General features: G+C 38.9%; 1 protein-coding gene across 20 annotated transcripts in view; it reads right to left on the minus strand.

Annotated features, from left to right (window-relative positions):
• The window catches only part of LRRC7 (leucine rich repeat containing 7), a 491,902-nt gene that overhangs the window by 192,324 nt on the left and 285,661 nt on the right, over positions 1–13,917 (minus strand). Inside the window, exon 1 of one of the 20 annotated variants that reach the window (XM_072754895.1) lies at positions 11,223–11,315. The exons of 18 other annotated variants lie outside the window; for them this stretch is intronic. Coding sequence is in view for 1 of the 2 variants with exons in the window: in XM_072754898.1 (XP_072610999.1) it covers positions 11,363–11,369 (7 nt within the window). In the remaining variant the exon portion in view is untranslated. Of the gene's footprint in view, positions 1–11,222; positions 11,370–13,917 lie in introns of those variants that run through there. One more of the 20 variants, XM_072754898.1, reaches the window with a different exon arrangement.

Here is a 13,917-nt window from a genome sequence, read left to right on the forward strand (position 1 = left end):
CATTCAAGTATTTATCAAGTATCTACAATATATTAGGCCTTATTCTAAGATGCAAGAATATAGCAGAAAGCAAAACAGGTAAAGTGTCTGCCCTCATGGAGCTTCCGTTTTAGTGAGGGGACATGAATAAGGAAGAAATAAGCACAAATACGTAATACATCACGGGGTGGTAAGTGCTATGAGGAAATAAAGCATGGGGAGAATGATTGAGAGTATTGGGAGGCTGCTACTGTGTGATAAAGTGGCCAGAGAAAGCCACTCTGAAGAGCTAGCATTTTGCCAAAATTCAGAATGTAATGACATAAAGTAATATGTATAAATACAAAAGCCTATACTGAATAAAAGCATGAGTTCGGGAGTTAGCCTGGGATCAGTCATGAGCTCTGTGACCTTGGACAACATATTCATCTTTTCTGTGCCTCAGTTTCCCTGTTTGTGAAATGGAAACAATGTGAATACCCATATTGCTGGGTTGTGCATCTCAAATAAGCTGGTAGATGTAACGTGTTCAGAAGACACAGCAAGTACTCCGTAACAGAAGTCATTATTATTTTGAAAAATGTCTGTGAAAACAAAGAGTTGAGGTTAGGAAGAAAAACCTTCAATATCAGACTCAAGTCAGTAATTCGTAGCCCACAGGAGAAGCAAAGCCTTCGGAGAGCCTGAATAATGAAGACTCAGACGCCAAGCTTGGGGCAGGTGCACAAGCAACCGTTCTAACGCTCATCCCAGTAGTCACTGCATATCTACTGCGTTCCCAGCACCACACCAGACTATGGACATGAAAACGAGAAAGGTGGACATTGTCTTTTTCTCCCCAGAAACTTTACAGTGTAACCGGAAAGACACACAGTAAAACAAGCAATCACGGTAAAAGGTATAAAGGTCCTGGTACAGGACGAACAAGGATACTCTAGGAGCATGTAACTGGACTGGAAGGAAGAGCTATGAAATAAAAAAAACAAACAAAAACAAAAACAAACCCAGATGTGCCAAACAACATATAGAAAAATCTTCTGGATCAAACCAAACCATTTCATTAGCCTCACTTTTATCCTAACTTTTAATCAAAGTATAAGATACCTATAGAAGAACACACAGCAGAAGCAGAATTCTCACTAGATTTTTATATGCTGGACTTGTTGCCCACGTAATTAATATCAGGATGAAGAAACGAAACCTTCCAGAGTCCAAATGCAGGCCCCTTCACGCACCCGCTCTTTCACGAGTCACCACCTCACCTCCCAAAAGGGAACCACTACCACGGGGTCTGATAGCATAGACTGGTTTATGCCTCGTGTTGTATTTTATAGAAATGAGAATCTATATTATATATCCCTTGTGCCCAACTTCTTTTCCTAAACATTTCTACAGCGATGTGTACATGAATATTCATAGTGGCCTACTTGTAATAGTTAAAAAAACTGGAAGAAAACAACTCATACACTATCCATAATGAGGTTAAAAAAAAAAAACTGGTATATTTCCACAGTGGAATACTACTCAGGAATAAAAATTGACAAACATTACAGCATGGACAAAGAAAATAATTATTCTTAGTGAAATACGCCAGACCAAATATATCTATATCTATATCTATATCTATATCTATATCTGTATCATCTATATCTATCTATCTATCTATCTATCTATCTATCTATCTATTCTTATGATTGCATTTATATAACATTCTGGAAAATTCAAACTCATCTATAGTGAGAGACAGCAGAATGGTATTTGGGTGGCGAGTCGGTGAGCAGTGATTGCGGGAACGTTTAAGGATGATCGGTGTGTTCTCTATCTCGAGCACGGGGATGCTTTCACTGGGGTATATATTTCAGGTCTTATCCTGGGGTACACTCTAGGGATGCACAGTTTATCAGATGCCAATCACATTTAAATAAAGCTTTTTTTAAAAAAACGACTTCTGGGTATTTTACTGATAAGTATCAGCAACATCTTTCTGAATTCCATATGTATTCAAATCTCTAGAAAAAATATATCCTCCCACATCTTCACAACTTTCATCCGGATCTGGGTGCATCCTCCTCGGCGGGGCCACGGCTTTGGGGTCGGGCTGCCAGGTTCAGATGCTCGCCCTCCCCTTCCCCACATCGTGACACGGGGCACAGTGTCGCCTTGTCTCTGTTTCCTCGTTTGTGACGGCGATGAGGACACCTGTTCCCAAGGGCTAATGGGAAGGCTGCAGGCGTTGGCAGAGGTGAGGAACTTGGGACCCCATGAAGGTCAGCAGCCACGAGGACAGTTAGGATCCTGGGGCCTGTCTCAGGGGACACTAAACGGCCAGAGCCTGGCAACGTTCCCCGAACTGGGCTTATCTTCTCTACTGACATGACTCATGCGCCACCGTCCGAAGCCCTCATCAGCCAGGCTCCCTTCTGCATCCCCAAGGCCCTCTCTCAACAAGCTCGAGCTAATACCACCTCCCCCCCCCCCCCCCCCCCCCCGCCAATGGCCCTGCTGGAACTTTCCATGATTCATCCATTTCCCACTCATCTACCTGCTTGTGCCCAGGCCTTTCCCTTGGCTTAGAGTGTCGCTTCCAGAGAATCAAGAACTCCCTGAAGGGACAGCCTAGATCCCTGAAATTCTCCACACCTGGCACAGCTCTCCCCACGTTCTCAGTGCTCCACAAACGCTGGGCAAGTTTTCCCTGATTCCAATCCTCACTCTTTCACTGACTTTTCTGTGGCTAATGTTAAACACACTGATTTCTCACCCTGTCCCCGAAGCTCGGTGTGGACTGCATGGACCATTTTGCACTTCTGTTAGAATTACGGGGTCCACATCGACTGCCCTTTTTAAATCCTCTTTTCCCCCCAGTCTTCCTTTATAATTAGAGATGCCCACATAAGCCTGTTAATCCACAGCGGCCTGACGACAATGATGTTCTTCGCCTTTTTCCCTAAAATGTTATCCAGTTTCTCTCCATTTTTTCCCCTAAATTGCAAAATGCATACCGACTATCTGCATCATGGAAAATAAGGGTTTGATTTTCAAGTATGAGAAACTTTGTATTAAAAAGTCGATTTAAAATTTTTATAGAATAGCAACGCCTTGACATGAGAAGCTACAGTGTCTGTACTCATTAAATCAAGGAATACTGAAGGTACATTATTCGGTAATTACTGTATAGAAACATCCTGGACTGCTTAACTGTCTTTTATGGTAATTACCATACAAAACAATTTATATTTCAAAGTTCCATCAGTTTGTGTGAAATCCTTCCGCAAAGCATGAACTTACAATAAAAATTATGACTCTAAAAATTCATCCTCAAGGAGAAACATAATATAGAATTAATATGTATCAATAAATAGTATAAGCTGACCCGAAAATCAGCACATTGCCTGTGGCACAAAGGATATGATTTATATGGTAGTAAATAACATTACAGTTCCTATTAACTAAAAGGGAAATATTTTTTATGCCTTCCTTACCAGGCTAATGTGCAGGTCAGAAAAACATATTCTTTTTTTTTTTTTTTAATTTTTTATTTATTTATGATAGTCACAGAGAGATAGAGAGAGAGGCAGAGACACAGGCAGAGGGAGAAGCAGGCTCCATGCACCGGGAGCCCGACGTGGGATTCGATCCGGGGTCTCCAGGATCGCGCCCTGGGCCAAAGGCAGGCGCCAAACCGCTGCGCCACCCAGGGATCCCAGAAAAACATATTCTTAAAAGCATTTTTTTTTTTTTTTTAGTAGGCCTTGAAAAATGTAATGCGCGGCAGCTGTATGAGGTATTGTTACCTTTACAATCTTACATCTTAGGAAATAAAAAATAAGAAACCACTCCCATTTTAAAAGTTTGAAAAGATAAAATGGACAGTTATGGACACTGAGCCATCAAGCAAAGATACGATGAGCATCTTACATTATTACAGATAATCTGATACTCTTCTAACCTTATGAAACTCACTGGCCACCCCCTCAAGGTATCATTCTGAGGACAGAAGGTTAATTTATGATTCCAGAGCACAGAAGATACCCTGACATACATCTGAAGAGGACAAGCAATCCTTGTCTTGTGTGATGAATACCTCTAATCTACTAGAAGTATTAATACAACTTGATTTCTAATCAAGGGCGGTGGAGGTATACCAGTCAAATGAGCAATATCAGCATAAATAATTCGAGATGGCTAAAAATATAATTTAAGCAAACTATAATCTGTGGGAAAACGGTGAGGATGGTACATGATGGAGTACCAGAGGGAGAAGTGGCTTTGGATGCAGGGTTTGGATGCAGGGATATCAGTTTTCCCATTGGTTAAAACAGTGGGAACACAGACCTTACACAGTTGTTACAAGATTTAATGAAAACGTGTTTGTGGGTAGATAGTCTTGCATATCCACCAGTCAACATTAGCGTCCCTTCATTATCAACGAACACAAGGCCACTTGTAGGCTAAATCAGTTTTGTCTGGACTGACGTTTTATTAGAAGGGAAGACAAAGTCTGAGTTGTAATGCATAGGACTTCACGCATCTGCAGGTCTATCCAAGTGCCAGATGCTTAGAAGAGATTTAAAAATAAGTGTCGTACTGTGTTTAAATACATCAATTGCTTTATTTATTAGGACGTTGCACTAATGTGCATTTTCTCTTAAGTTTTTAACTCCTGCCATGAACACCAACTCTTTCTTGTTACTCACATAGTTAAGGATCCTTGACTAGCTTGCCAACTAGTCAGATCCGAGTTCCTCAGTCTACCTTTACACTCCACTGTTCCTTTGACTTATTTCAACTATCAGAAAAATCAGAGCTTTCCTGATTCCAATAATACACCTTTGGACACTTCTACATCCGCCATTTCCTCTGACTGGTTGCCACTGCTTCCCCCCAAGTAGTTGAAATGTAACTTTCCTTTTAAGGCCTAGATCCAATGTTCTCAAATCTGTCCTCTCCTCCTCCCTAACAGAAGTAATCTTATTTCCTCTCTCTCTCTCTTTCGGTAGGTGGTACTTCCTTTCTATCTTTCTTTTCGTTCTTTCTTAGCTATACACACCATTGGCAAAGCCAGTATGCTAGCTACCCTGGGGGGGACTAATAAAACACCAACCGTGTCCTCAAGAAACCTACAATTAGAAAATAAAGAAGGAAAGTACATAAGTAAATAATTAAAGTCTAGGTGGAATACGGAGGATGGAAGGAGAGAAGTGTAGGCCTCGCATCCAGGAAGAAGTGCTGGATAAGGTCCCACAGTGTGTGCCTCTGATGTGTCCTGTCACTCCCCTCTAGCTTCCATACAAAGCCCACAGCAGACTATGATTCTCCTCCTCCGATAATTTTTCCTTGAAAGAATCTTCCAGTGGGACTGTTGTGTTTTCTCCTTTCAGCAAATAGAGGTAGAGGGAGAAGCTAAGTGGCCAAAGTGGAAGGAAAATATGAAGATGTCTATCTTATCCCAATGCACTTGGATGCATCTCTTTCTCTCCCCAACCCCAGAGGCTGCAAATATTTGGCCAACACCTCTGGTCATTTCACAAAGGAATATCAGTTATTTAGGATTTAAGTATGTTAATATTAGTAGTTGATCTCTTCTCAAGACCACAGTTTGAGTTTTGTGCTGGTGGATGCTCCTTGTTGCCCTAAAAGAAGCAAACAAACACCAACATTTTGGGTTCTAGATGGGTCTCATCCACCATGGGCTCAGCTGGGAGATACTAACTCTGGGGCTTAGGGATCCAGTTCCATTCCTTATCCCGGGATGGCTCCGGAGGGTCTCTGGCCCGAGCTTAGAAGTTGCTCTTCACCCCCAGAGGCCGCAGTGTACCACAGAGTCCCTCCAATGGTGGGGCATGGAGGGGCTGCTTCTGCCTTCGAGAGCACAGAGGTGGGGTTTCCAGGAAGGGGGTTTTCTGGGTAGGCCCTCTGGAAACCTGTCTTGGTTGCTTTGTTCTGAGATTCCAACCTTGCTTAGTTCGCTTGCTTCTTGGCCTGAAGCCAGTCGTGCCATTAAACCTGGAGATTCTCGTCAGGCTCTCGCACTGAGTTACTTCTTTGTTTCTGAGCTTGTCCTTCCTGGTGCGCCCAAGTGACAGGCATATTCCAGCCAGCACTCAGTCTCTTTATTCCATCAGCTGCACTATACTCCTGTGATTTTTTTATTTCATTTTATTTTTTAGCAGGTCACTGTAAGTAAGTAACTCCAAACTTGCTTTATATTCACCTATAGCACAGCCAGATCAGCAGGGCCACACTTTTCAGCTAGTGAGGTAAAGCCTGAAAGTAGGCCCAGAGAATGTGCCAGAAGCCTTATCTTACTTGAGTGGCCTCATAATGCCACCTACGTGTTTCCCCAACTGAACAGGAATTCCTAAACCAATCTTGCAATTCTCTGAAAACCTGCAGTTCTAATCTCAGTGCAATGATCACATTGTCCCAAGTGGTTTTCCAAGGAAAATACGGCTCGTTCCAGGTTCACTTTTGAGCTTTTATACTTAAACTGCAGATGTCAGCCTGTCACGATTCCTTGGCTTTCTCTAAGGTCCTGCATTCTTCGGAGAAGTGATTTTAACTCAAAAAGCTAACGGGGGGGGGGGGGGGGTGCCTGGGAGGCTCAGGGGGTGAGTATCTGCCTTGAGCTCAGGGCATGACCCCAGGGTCCTGGGATCGGGTCCTGCATCGGGCCCCCTGTGTGGAGCCTGCTTCTCCCTCTGCCTGGGTCTCTGCCTCTCTCTCTGTGTGTGTGTGTGTGTGTGTGTGTGTGTGTGTGTTTCTCATGAATAAATAAATAAAATCTTTAAAAAAAAAAAAGCTAACAAGGCTCGTGATATCTATAGATGGTAACCACAAAAGTCTTATTGACAAATATTTAGTGTCTACAAATACCTAGTACAAACCTTGAAGACAGGGAGGAAATAGATTTAGTCTTCAGCAAATTTTATTAAGATATCTTGACATGTTTCCTTCTCCTTTCACATCCCCATGCATTTCTGATTCTTCTACCCTGACTGAACCGTCTTCCCCCGCCATTCTGTCCTCACCACCTTGGTCCCTCCAACCCCCGTGCCCTGCACACAGTGGTCAGGCTCACAGGACCTCCTTCTTAGACGTCTTGTTTTCCCAGAGTTCACAGTCTCTTTGGGAGTGAAATACTGTTCTGTTCTGTTGGTCTCATAACAATCTGGTGGAAACCGCAAAAACATTATGCTGAGTGAAAGACGCCAGACACAATAGACCACATATGTGATTCCACTGACAGGAAGTGTTCAGAGAAGGGAATTTATAAAGACAGTAAGGAGATTAGTGGTTGCTTGGGGCTGCTGTGGGAACTGATATCAAAATGAGGATGCACTGCAAACGAGCACAAGGAATTTTTGGTGGGGGGTGATGGAAATGTTCAACAAACACAAAATGTTATAGTGTGGTGGTGATCACAAAACTACAAATTTGCTAAAAATTATTGAATTGTACACTTAAAACGGGTATTATGTTATGCAATATACACCTCATAAATGTGTAAAAAAAAACACAAAAGAATATACTGAGTGGATTTTTTCCTTTGCTTCCGTATAGGGGCAGCTACCTGTGATTTCTTACTTAAATTTTATCCCATTACTCACAAATCTATGTTACCATTTCTCCACTTAAATATCTTTCATTAAAACATCATCACTGTCTGCAAAATGAAGTCTAACCACGGCATACAGTCCTTTCCATGATTATCTCCTCTATCCACCAATGGCTACTCCTTCCCCAGGTGTACTCCTTGCACATTTAATGCCTTGTGATATGTTCCTCTGGAAGTAATGCTCCTTTTCCTACCCTGCACTGGTTAAAGGACAATTTCTTGTCCAAAAGAATCCTTAGCCTTCATCTCCTTTGCAATTCTTACCTAAATTTTACCAATAGGGTAAGTGTTCTTTGCACTCTTTCTGTTCACTCATCACATTTCTAGAATTCCATGTAATATGCCAAATTGTATGTAATGCATGACTTGTCTACACCCCTTAGCAGACTATGATCAGCCTAACACAAGGGGGTCTACTGTACCTGGCACCTCAGTTGCAAGGCTTTGGCACACAGTAGGTCCTCAATAAATGTTAACTGAACTGGACTGAATCAAAAATCTGTATTCTCTCCAAAATTCACCCAAGCAGAGAGGTGACTAAGAGTTTGGTTTCGAGTGTCATATCCATATGTATCATAATCTGAAATCAAAGCACTTTGAGTGTGGGAGGAAGGAAAGGCCATTATTGGTTTGACACATTTTTTACTTCAATGAGATTTTGAACAACTGTGTAATCTGTACATCCTCAGGCTGTTCTAACCCTCTTCTGTTCTGAACCTATTTTTTACTGTAACAACAACCCTTTGCTGTAATTTTACCCCACTAATATTTGCTTTTTATGCCAGTAAATAAATATCAACTGTCTTTATCCAGCTTTATGTTGAGTGCTGGTGGCAGAAGCAAACAAGGTAAAATAACACTTATGTGACTTCTTTGCATTTTGTTTTTGACTAAAAATTGATAGGACAGCCATATTTTTGTGACAAAATTTAGATCTGCACATTTTGCTCTAAAAAAAGTAGACATGGTTCAAAAGAAAATACAAAATGGTAGAAATCTTAGTAACATTTGATAGGAACAGAAACACAGGGATGGGCGAGTATCTGAAATTCTTCATGAACTCGCAGGAGAATCGGAAGATGCATCCTGCTTTCTGAGGCATTCCTAAGAGGCACAAAAACTGAACTTCATGAGATGTCAATAAGATGTTGAAGGGCAAGTCAGCGTTGTTGCTCACATGGTGGTCCAGATGCCTGAGAGTGTCCATATCCCAACAGGGAGGAAAGAGCTCTGTTGTATACTGAATCCTGGAGAATGGACAAGCATATATTGTGCTGGCTTCTTCTTAAGAGGTATTTTTTAATCTTGTTTTAGTTTTTGTTTATTACTAAGCACATTTAGTCAAATTCTGGCTTAACGTGCAAATCCCACTATCATGAGTTTATAATCAATATATTTTTAAATGACAGTGCAAGAGGAAATCGTTATTTCAATAACTCCAAATGCGTACAATCAGATTTTGTCCTTTTAACGTTTTATCTAGTTTAAAGATACACATCTGGAGGCTAAAAATGATCTAACTGTAAAATGAACACATTTAATATTGTTACGTTGGTATGTGTGAGTCCTCTCAGGGTAAGATTAGAGTGACGTAAACATTGTGCATGAATCTGTAGTCATTTAAATGAGTCGGGACGTTAACAGTGATGCACAGCACTAACAGTGGGCAAAAATGCATCAAGTATCGTATTCCGTGGTATTAGTTTACGTTTTTACTTCGGTACTCACTTCTGCTGATACAGTCTTAAACCATTCCAGTTTTGACAACAGTTGAAATTCAAGTTACTTGTTAGTTTTTTTTTTCTCATTAAGGAAAGTTCCCTTTATCCTACAAATACAAGCTTTCAGTTGTAATTATCATAAGACCAGAAACTCAACATGGCTTACTGCAGTGAGATGATGCCAACAAAATGATTCTCCAACAGAACTACTGCACATTGCTGCAGACTTTAACTGCAGCTCCGTAAGACTTGAAAATTTTAGCAACAGCAAGTCCAGTTTCCCCCTTGGAACACAATAGAGGCAGAACAGCAGTATTTCTTTAATCATTAAAGCTACTTCCTTGCAGAATGCTTTAAACACTCTCTAAAATGGTATTTGAAGGGCATGGTTAAGGGCATATCACAAACCTACACTGGAATAGCACAATTTACTTGAAGCAGAGTCAGAGATTTACCTTGCTGTTCTGAGAACAGAACTTTCATCTATATCTGAATCTATCCAGAGATACAGGCAGTCTATGTAAGAATGACAGAAGTCAATTAACATAAAGCACACAGCTAAAAGCAATGTTGTACAATTAAAGTAGATGTATGAATCTTTACACACAGATTTTCGTAAGCACTCATGAAAAAAAATCAGCATTCACACCATTTTAACAACAACAACAAAAAAACCCAACATACTTTCATATGTATATGTGTTTTTTACAAAGGGCTATGCATTTTAGGACATAATTTTATTATCTCATATATTTTGCATGGTTAAAATACATCAAAACAAGAATACAAATCTTCAGAAGAGTGCATTTCAACTCTGTGGTGTAGGTTTGCCAAAAAAAAATGGCAGTTTGTAATTTCCTAAGTCACGAAATGAGATAAAAACAAAACAAAACAAAACAAAACAAAAAAAGGAAGAGCTATTAAGCTCAGTGTACCCTGCTCAGATGTTTTTAAGAAAAGAACTTTCTAATTATATTTAACCAAGCAACAGTTACAATAGAACGAGTATAAATTCTGTACATCTTGTTTTGCTCCAACAAACAAATCAAGATGGGGGGTGAAGGATGACTATGTCGAACTGCACCAAGATGAAGCCCTCTGCAATCTTGATTTCAAACTTCAAAATTTCAGTATGAAACATGTCTTACTTCTAAGTCATATGTTTAAAGAGTTAAAAGTAGATGTGCCCATTATGTCGATTGTTACTTATTCTGCAAAAAAATCATTACAAAGACTCATTTTACATGCAAAGTGAAATGCTATAAGTCATTGAACTGTACCGATCAAGCCAATGTGGTTAATTAACAACAATGTTTTATGGTTAGAAAATTAACTGTTCCACATTAAGTTACATAAAATGAAAGAATGCCAAAACCAATCAATCACTAGCTTTTCATATTTTGACTTGGGGCTATCCTGGAATAATCTTCCACTTTGCAAAATAAGTTCACGATGGAACATTTTTTAGGAAGCACGGCACCAAAACTGGGCAACCATACTCGGTCTCTGAAGAATATAACTGACTAGAGAAAATTTCCTATTTACTGCATTAGGCTGACTTCTAAGATGATGAATTGTTCTGATCTACTCAAAAATACTTACACAAAAATTATATGCGACAGCAGCTTTATATTACAAATAATGAAATAAATTTGATAAAAAATATGGGTAATAATGTTTTTCGGAGACCGACAAAACTTTGTAGTCATTGAAATTCAAGGCAACTGAACACACTTGTAAAAAAAAGAAAAATCAGGTTTCTTTGTATTAGTTGGAAAAGCCATTGTTAAATTTTAACAAAGACCAAACATTTTGCATAAATCTAGGGAGTAGTAAGGCAGCCCCCATCAGCAGGTGGGACGCCAAAAATGTTTGGTTTCAATAATACAGTTTGGGAGAACTACCTCTACAAAGTCTACTCGTGCTGATGCTCCTGATGCTGCCATTTCTGGTGCCCGAAAAGGCGCTGCCTCCACATCCTCTGCTGTAGGTGTCACTCACTGTATAGTCTCAGGCGATTGGGCAAGGGGCACACTCAGGATCTTCAGATGCTAAGATGAGAAAAATCAATTTCAATGCCCAAAAGATGGAACTCCTAATGCAGACGGTGACTAAAATAATTACCAATTGGTCTACAGTACAGGGAAGTTGGAATGTTCGTTTGTTTTAATGCAATTCCATAGAAATAGGTTTTATGCAAGATTTCTGTAAGGAGGTACAGCTCTAGGATTAGGAAGGATCTTAGACAAGATAAAGACAAAATTAAACGGGGTGGAATTGGACCAGGTGATTAAAAACATGCGTACTTCCTGAGAGGAGAAAGCAAACATTCACATGAAAATCATGGAGTGATTATTTTCTCAAAACAAAAACGAAATCAAAACAAGACCAAAAAAACCAACCTGCTTCAACTTTCATTTCCAGGGTTATTTCTGCTCATTTAAATGAACTCTCTACACTAACAAGCATTATTGATGCATGCTATTAAGAGCAGAGTAGGAATGCATCCATCAGTATTTTAAGCTGAAATTCAGCATCCTTTTCTGTCTTTGAAAATAATAAACTTTACTTTTTTTTTTGTAAAGATTAATCCATTCATCCCAGAGAGAGAGACACAGGACAGAGACACAGAGAGAGACAGCGAGAAGGGGGGCGGGACAAAGGGAGAAGGGCAGAGAGAGAGCATCCTCAGAATCCCCGCTCAGCGGGCGCCCTTGCAAGGCTCCATCCCATGACCCCCAGATCACGACCTGAGCCAAAACCAACAGATGCTCAACTGACTGAGCTACTCAGGCATCCTCAGACTTTATGAATGTCTTCTGTAATATAAATTTTTTTCCTCAAATATATCAGTTCCATGATACATGGACTAATTCAGCTTAATCTGTATAGTGTGTGAAAAAAGCTCTTATACGAGAAAATATCAGTGAAAGAAACCAGTGATAGATACATATGGAAGAGGACGTGCTGTAGAAGACTCTATTTGATAAAAAGAATTTTGATCGAAAGAATGTTTTGAGTAGTAAAGAATAATCATTCCTCCCATTTTTACATTAAATATTTAAACAGCAGCATTTCCCAGCATTTTTATGTTTTAAGAAAAATATATGTAATTTCTATCTGGAAGCATATTTTGAAAGAAGTCATTGACTTGAATGCAAAATGATAAATGCATATATTAAAACAAAATAATTTCCAAAATATTTACCATCTCTGGAAACACAGCAGTAGCACAAACTAATATATTATGGCTATTTTTAATTAAATCAGTAAAGTAACCATCTTTTATATTTAAAAAGTGGCATTTTTTATGACAGTCATTTATACAGCTTGTGCACCTGAGTCTATTATATATGATATACTGTAAAGGGACAGATGATCACAAATTATAATGACAGATTCTTATTGAACATACTACTTCAACAGGAGCCATCCTGAGTCAATTAATCATACTATTATGCTATTTTAATTTTGCTCTCCATTTTTTTCCAGAAAAGCCACAAATCACAATTCACTTAATGACTTACACATATTTTATTTACAATTTTTGATGTACTACATTTTTTTCAAATTAATTAAATGCTTTACAAACATATAATGATCTAAAGATTGGATATACTTAAAAACAAAGCAAATTATGGCTTCTCTGATAAATGCAATTATGATTATACATAATGTTTAATGATAATTGAATACCTTAGCTACAATAGAAATTTCTCTTTGCTCCATCTAAAGAGACTTCTATATTTTCAATCAAAAAATATATATTTTTACAATATTTTTGCATACAACTGAAATTATTGCACGTTAATCTTAAAGCATTTTCATAGAAGGCAAGAAATAGAGTCCTCAAAACCATTTAATTATTAATTATATTAGAAGAACTTGGCAAATGCTTTAAAAGCTGAACCATTCCAGGCTTACGATAGGTAGATTAGGAACGCACATAAGTTATCTGAATAAAAATTACCTATTTGCGTGTTTAATTGATAGGCAACACATACACAGATTCTTTGTCAGGGTAGTTCATCGCATAGATTTTGCTAAAATTTTAGTTTCATTTATTTATTTTTTGGTATAATATTAAGTAGCCATTTAAAATAGGTGTTTATTCACAAATTGACATAGCTATTTCACATCACTGTCTTAACTCTCCCGATGTATATTTATTAAGTCCATATTCTTTAGTGACACGAGTAAAATAACAGCATGTACAAATATTACAAAAGTATTATATTTTATATAAAATTAGATGTAGATAATACTAAGTAGCTCAAGTTCAAGCTCAAGTTGAATATAATTGTGCCCTTTGTGTATTTTTCTTGGATAATTTGAAATATGCAACTGGATAGCTGTCAGACTCAGAGCAATTAAATCTTAAGTGTTTTGTCTCAGATCTCTCTGCCTTATCATTTAACCTTCTCATAGGACGTATAGATTACTCAAGAATGAATAGTAATATAGCAGTCAGTATTCCCAACCAGCCAAAATTCAACACCACCTGAAAGCGTAAAGTATTACAGCATACAATGTGCTTTTGAAGATAGGCCACAAGTACAAATCATTTTTTTTTGAACATCAAAGGTGATCAATAGAGAC

The sequence above is a fragment of the Vulpes vulpes genome, chromosome 3 (genome assembly GCF_048418805.1).
Source record: "Vulpes vulpes isolate BD-2025 chromosome 3, VulVul3, whole genome shotgun sequence".
Lineage (NCBI taxonomy): Eukaryota > Metazoa > Chordata > Mammalia > Carnivora > Canidae > Vulpes > Vulpes vulpes.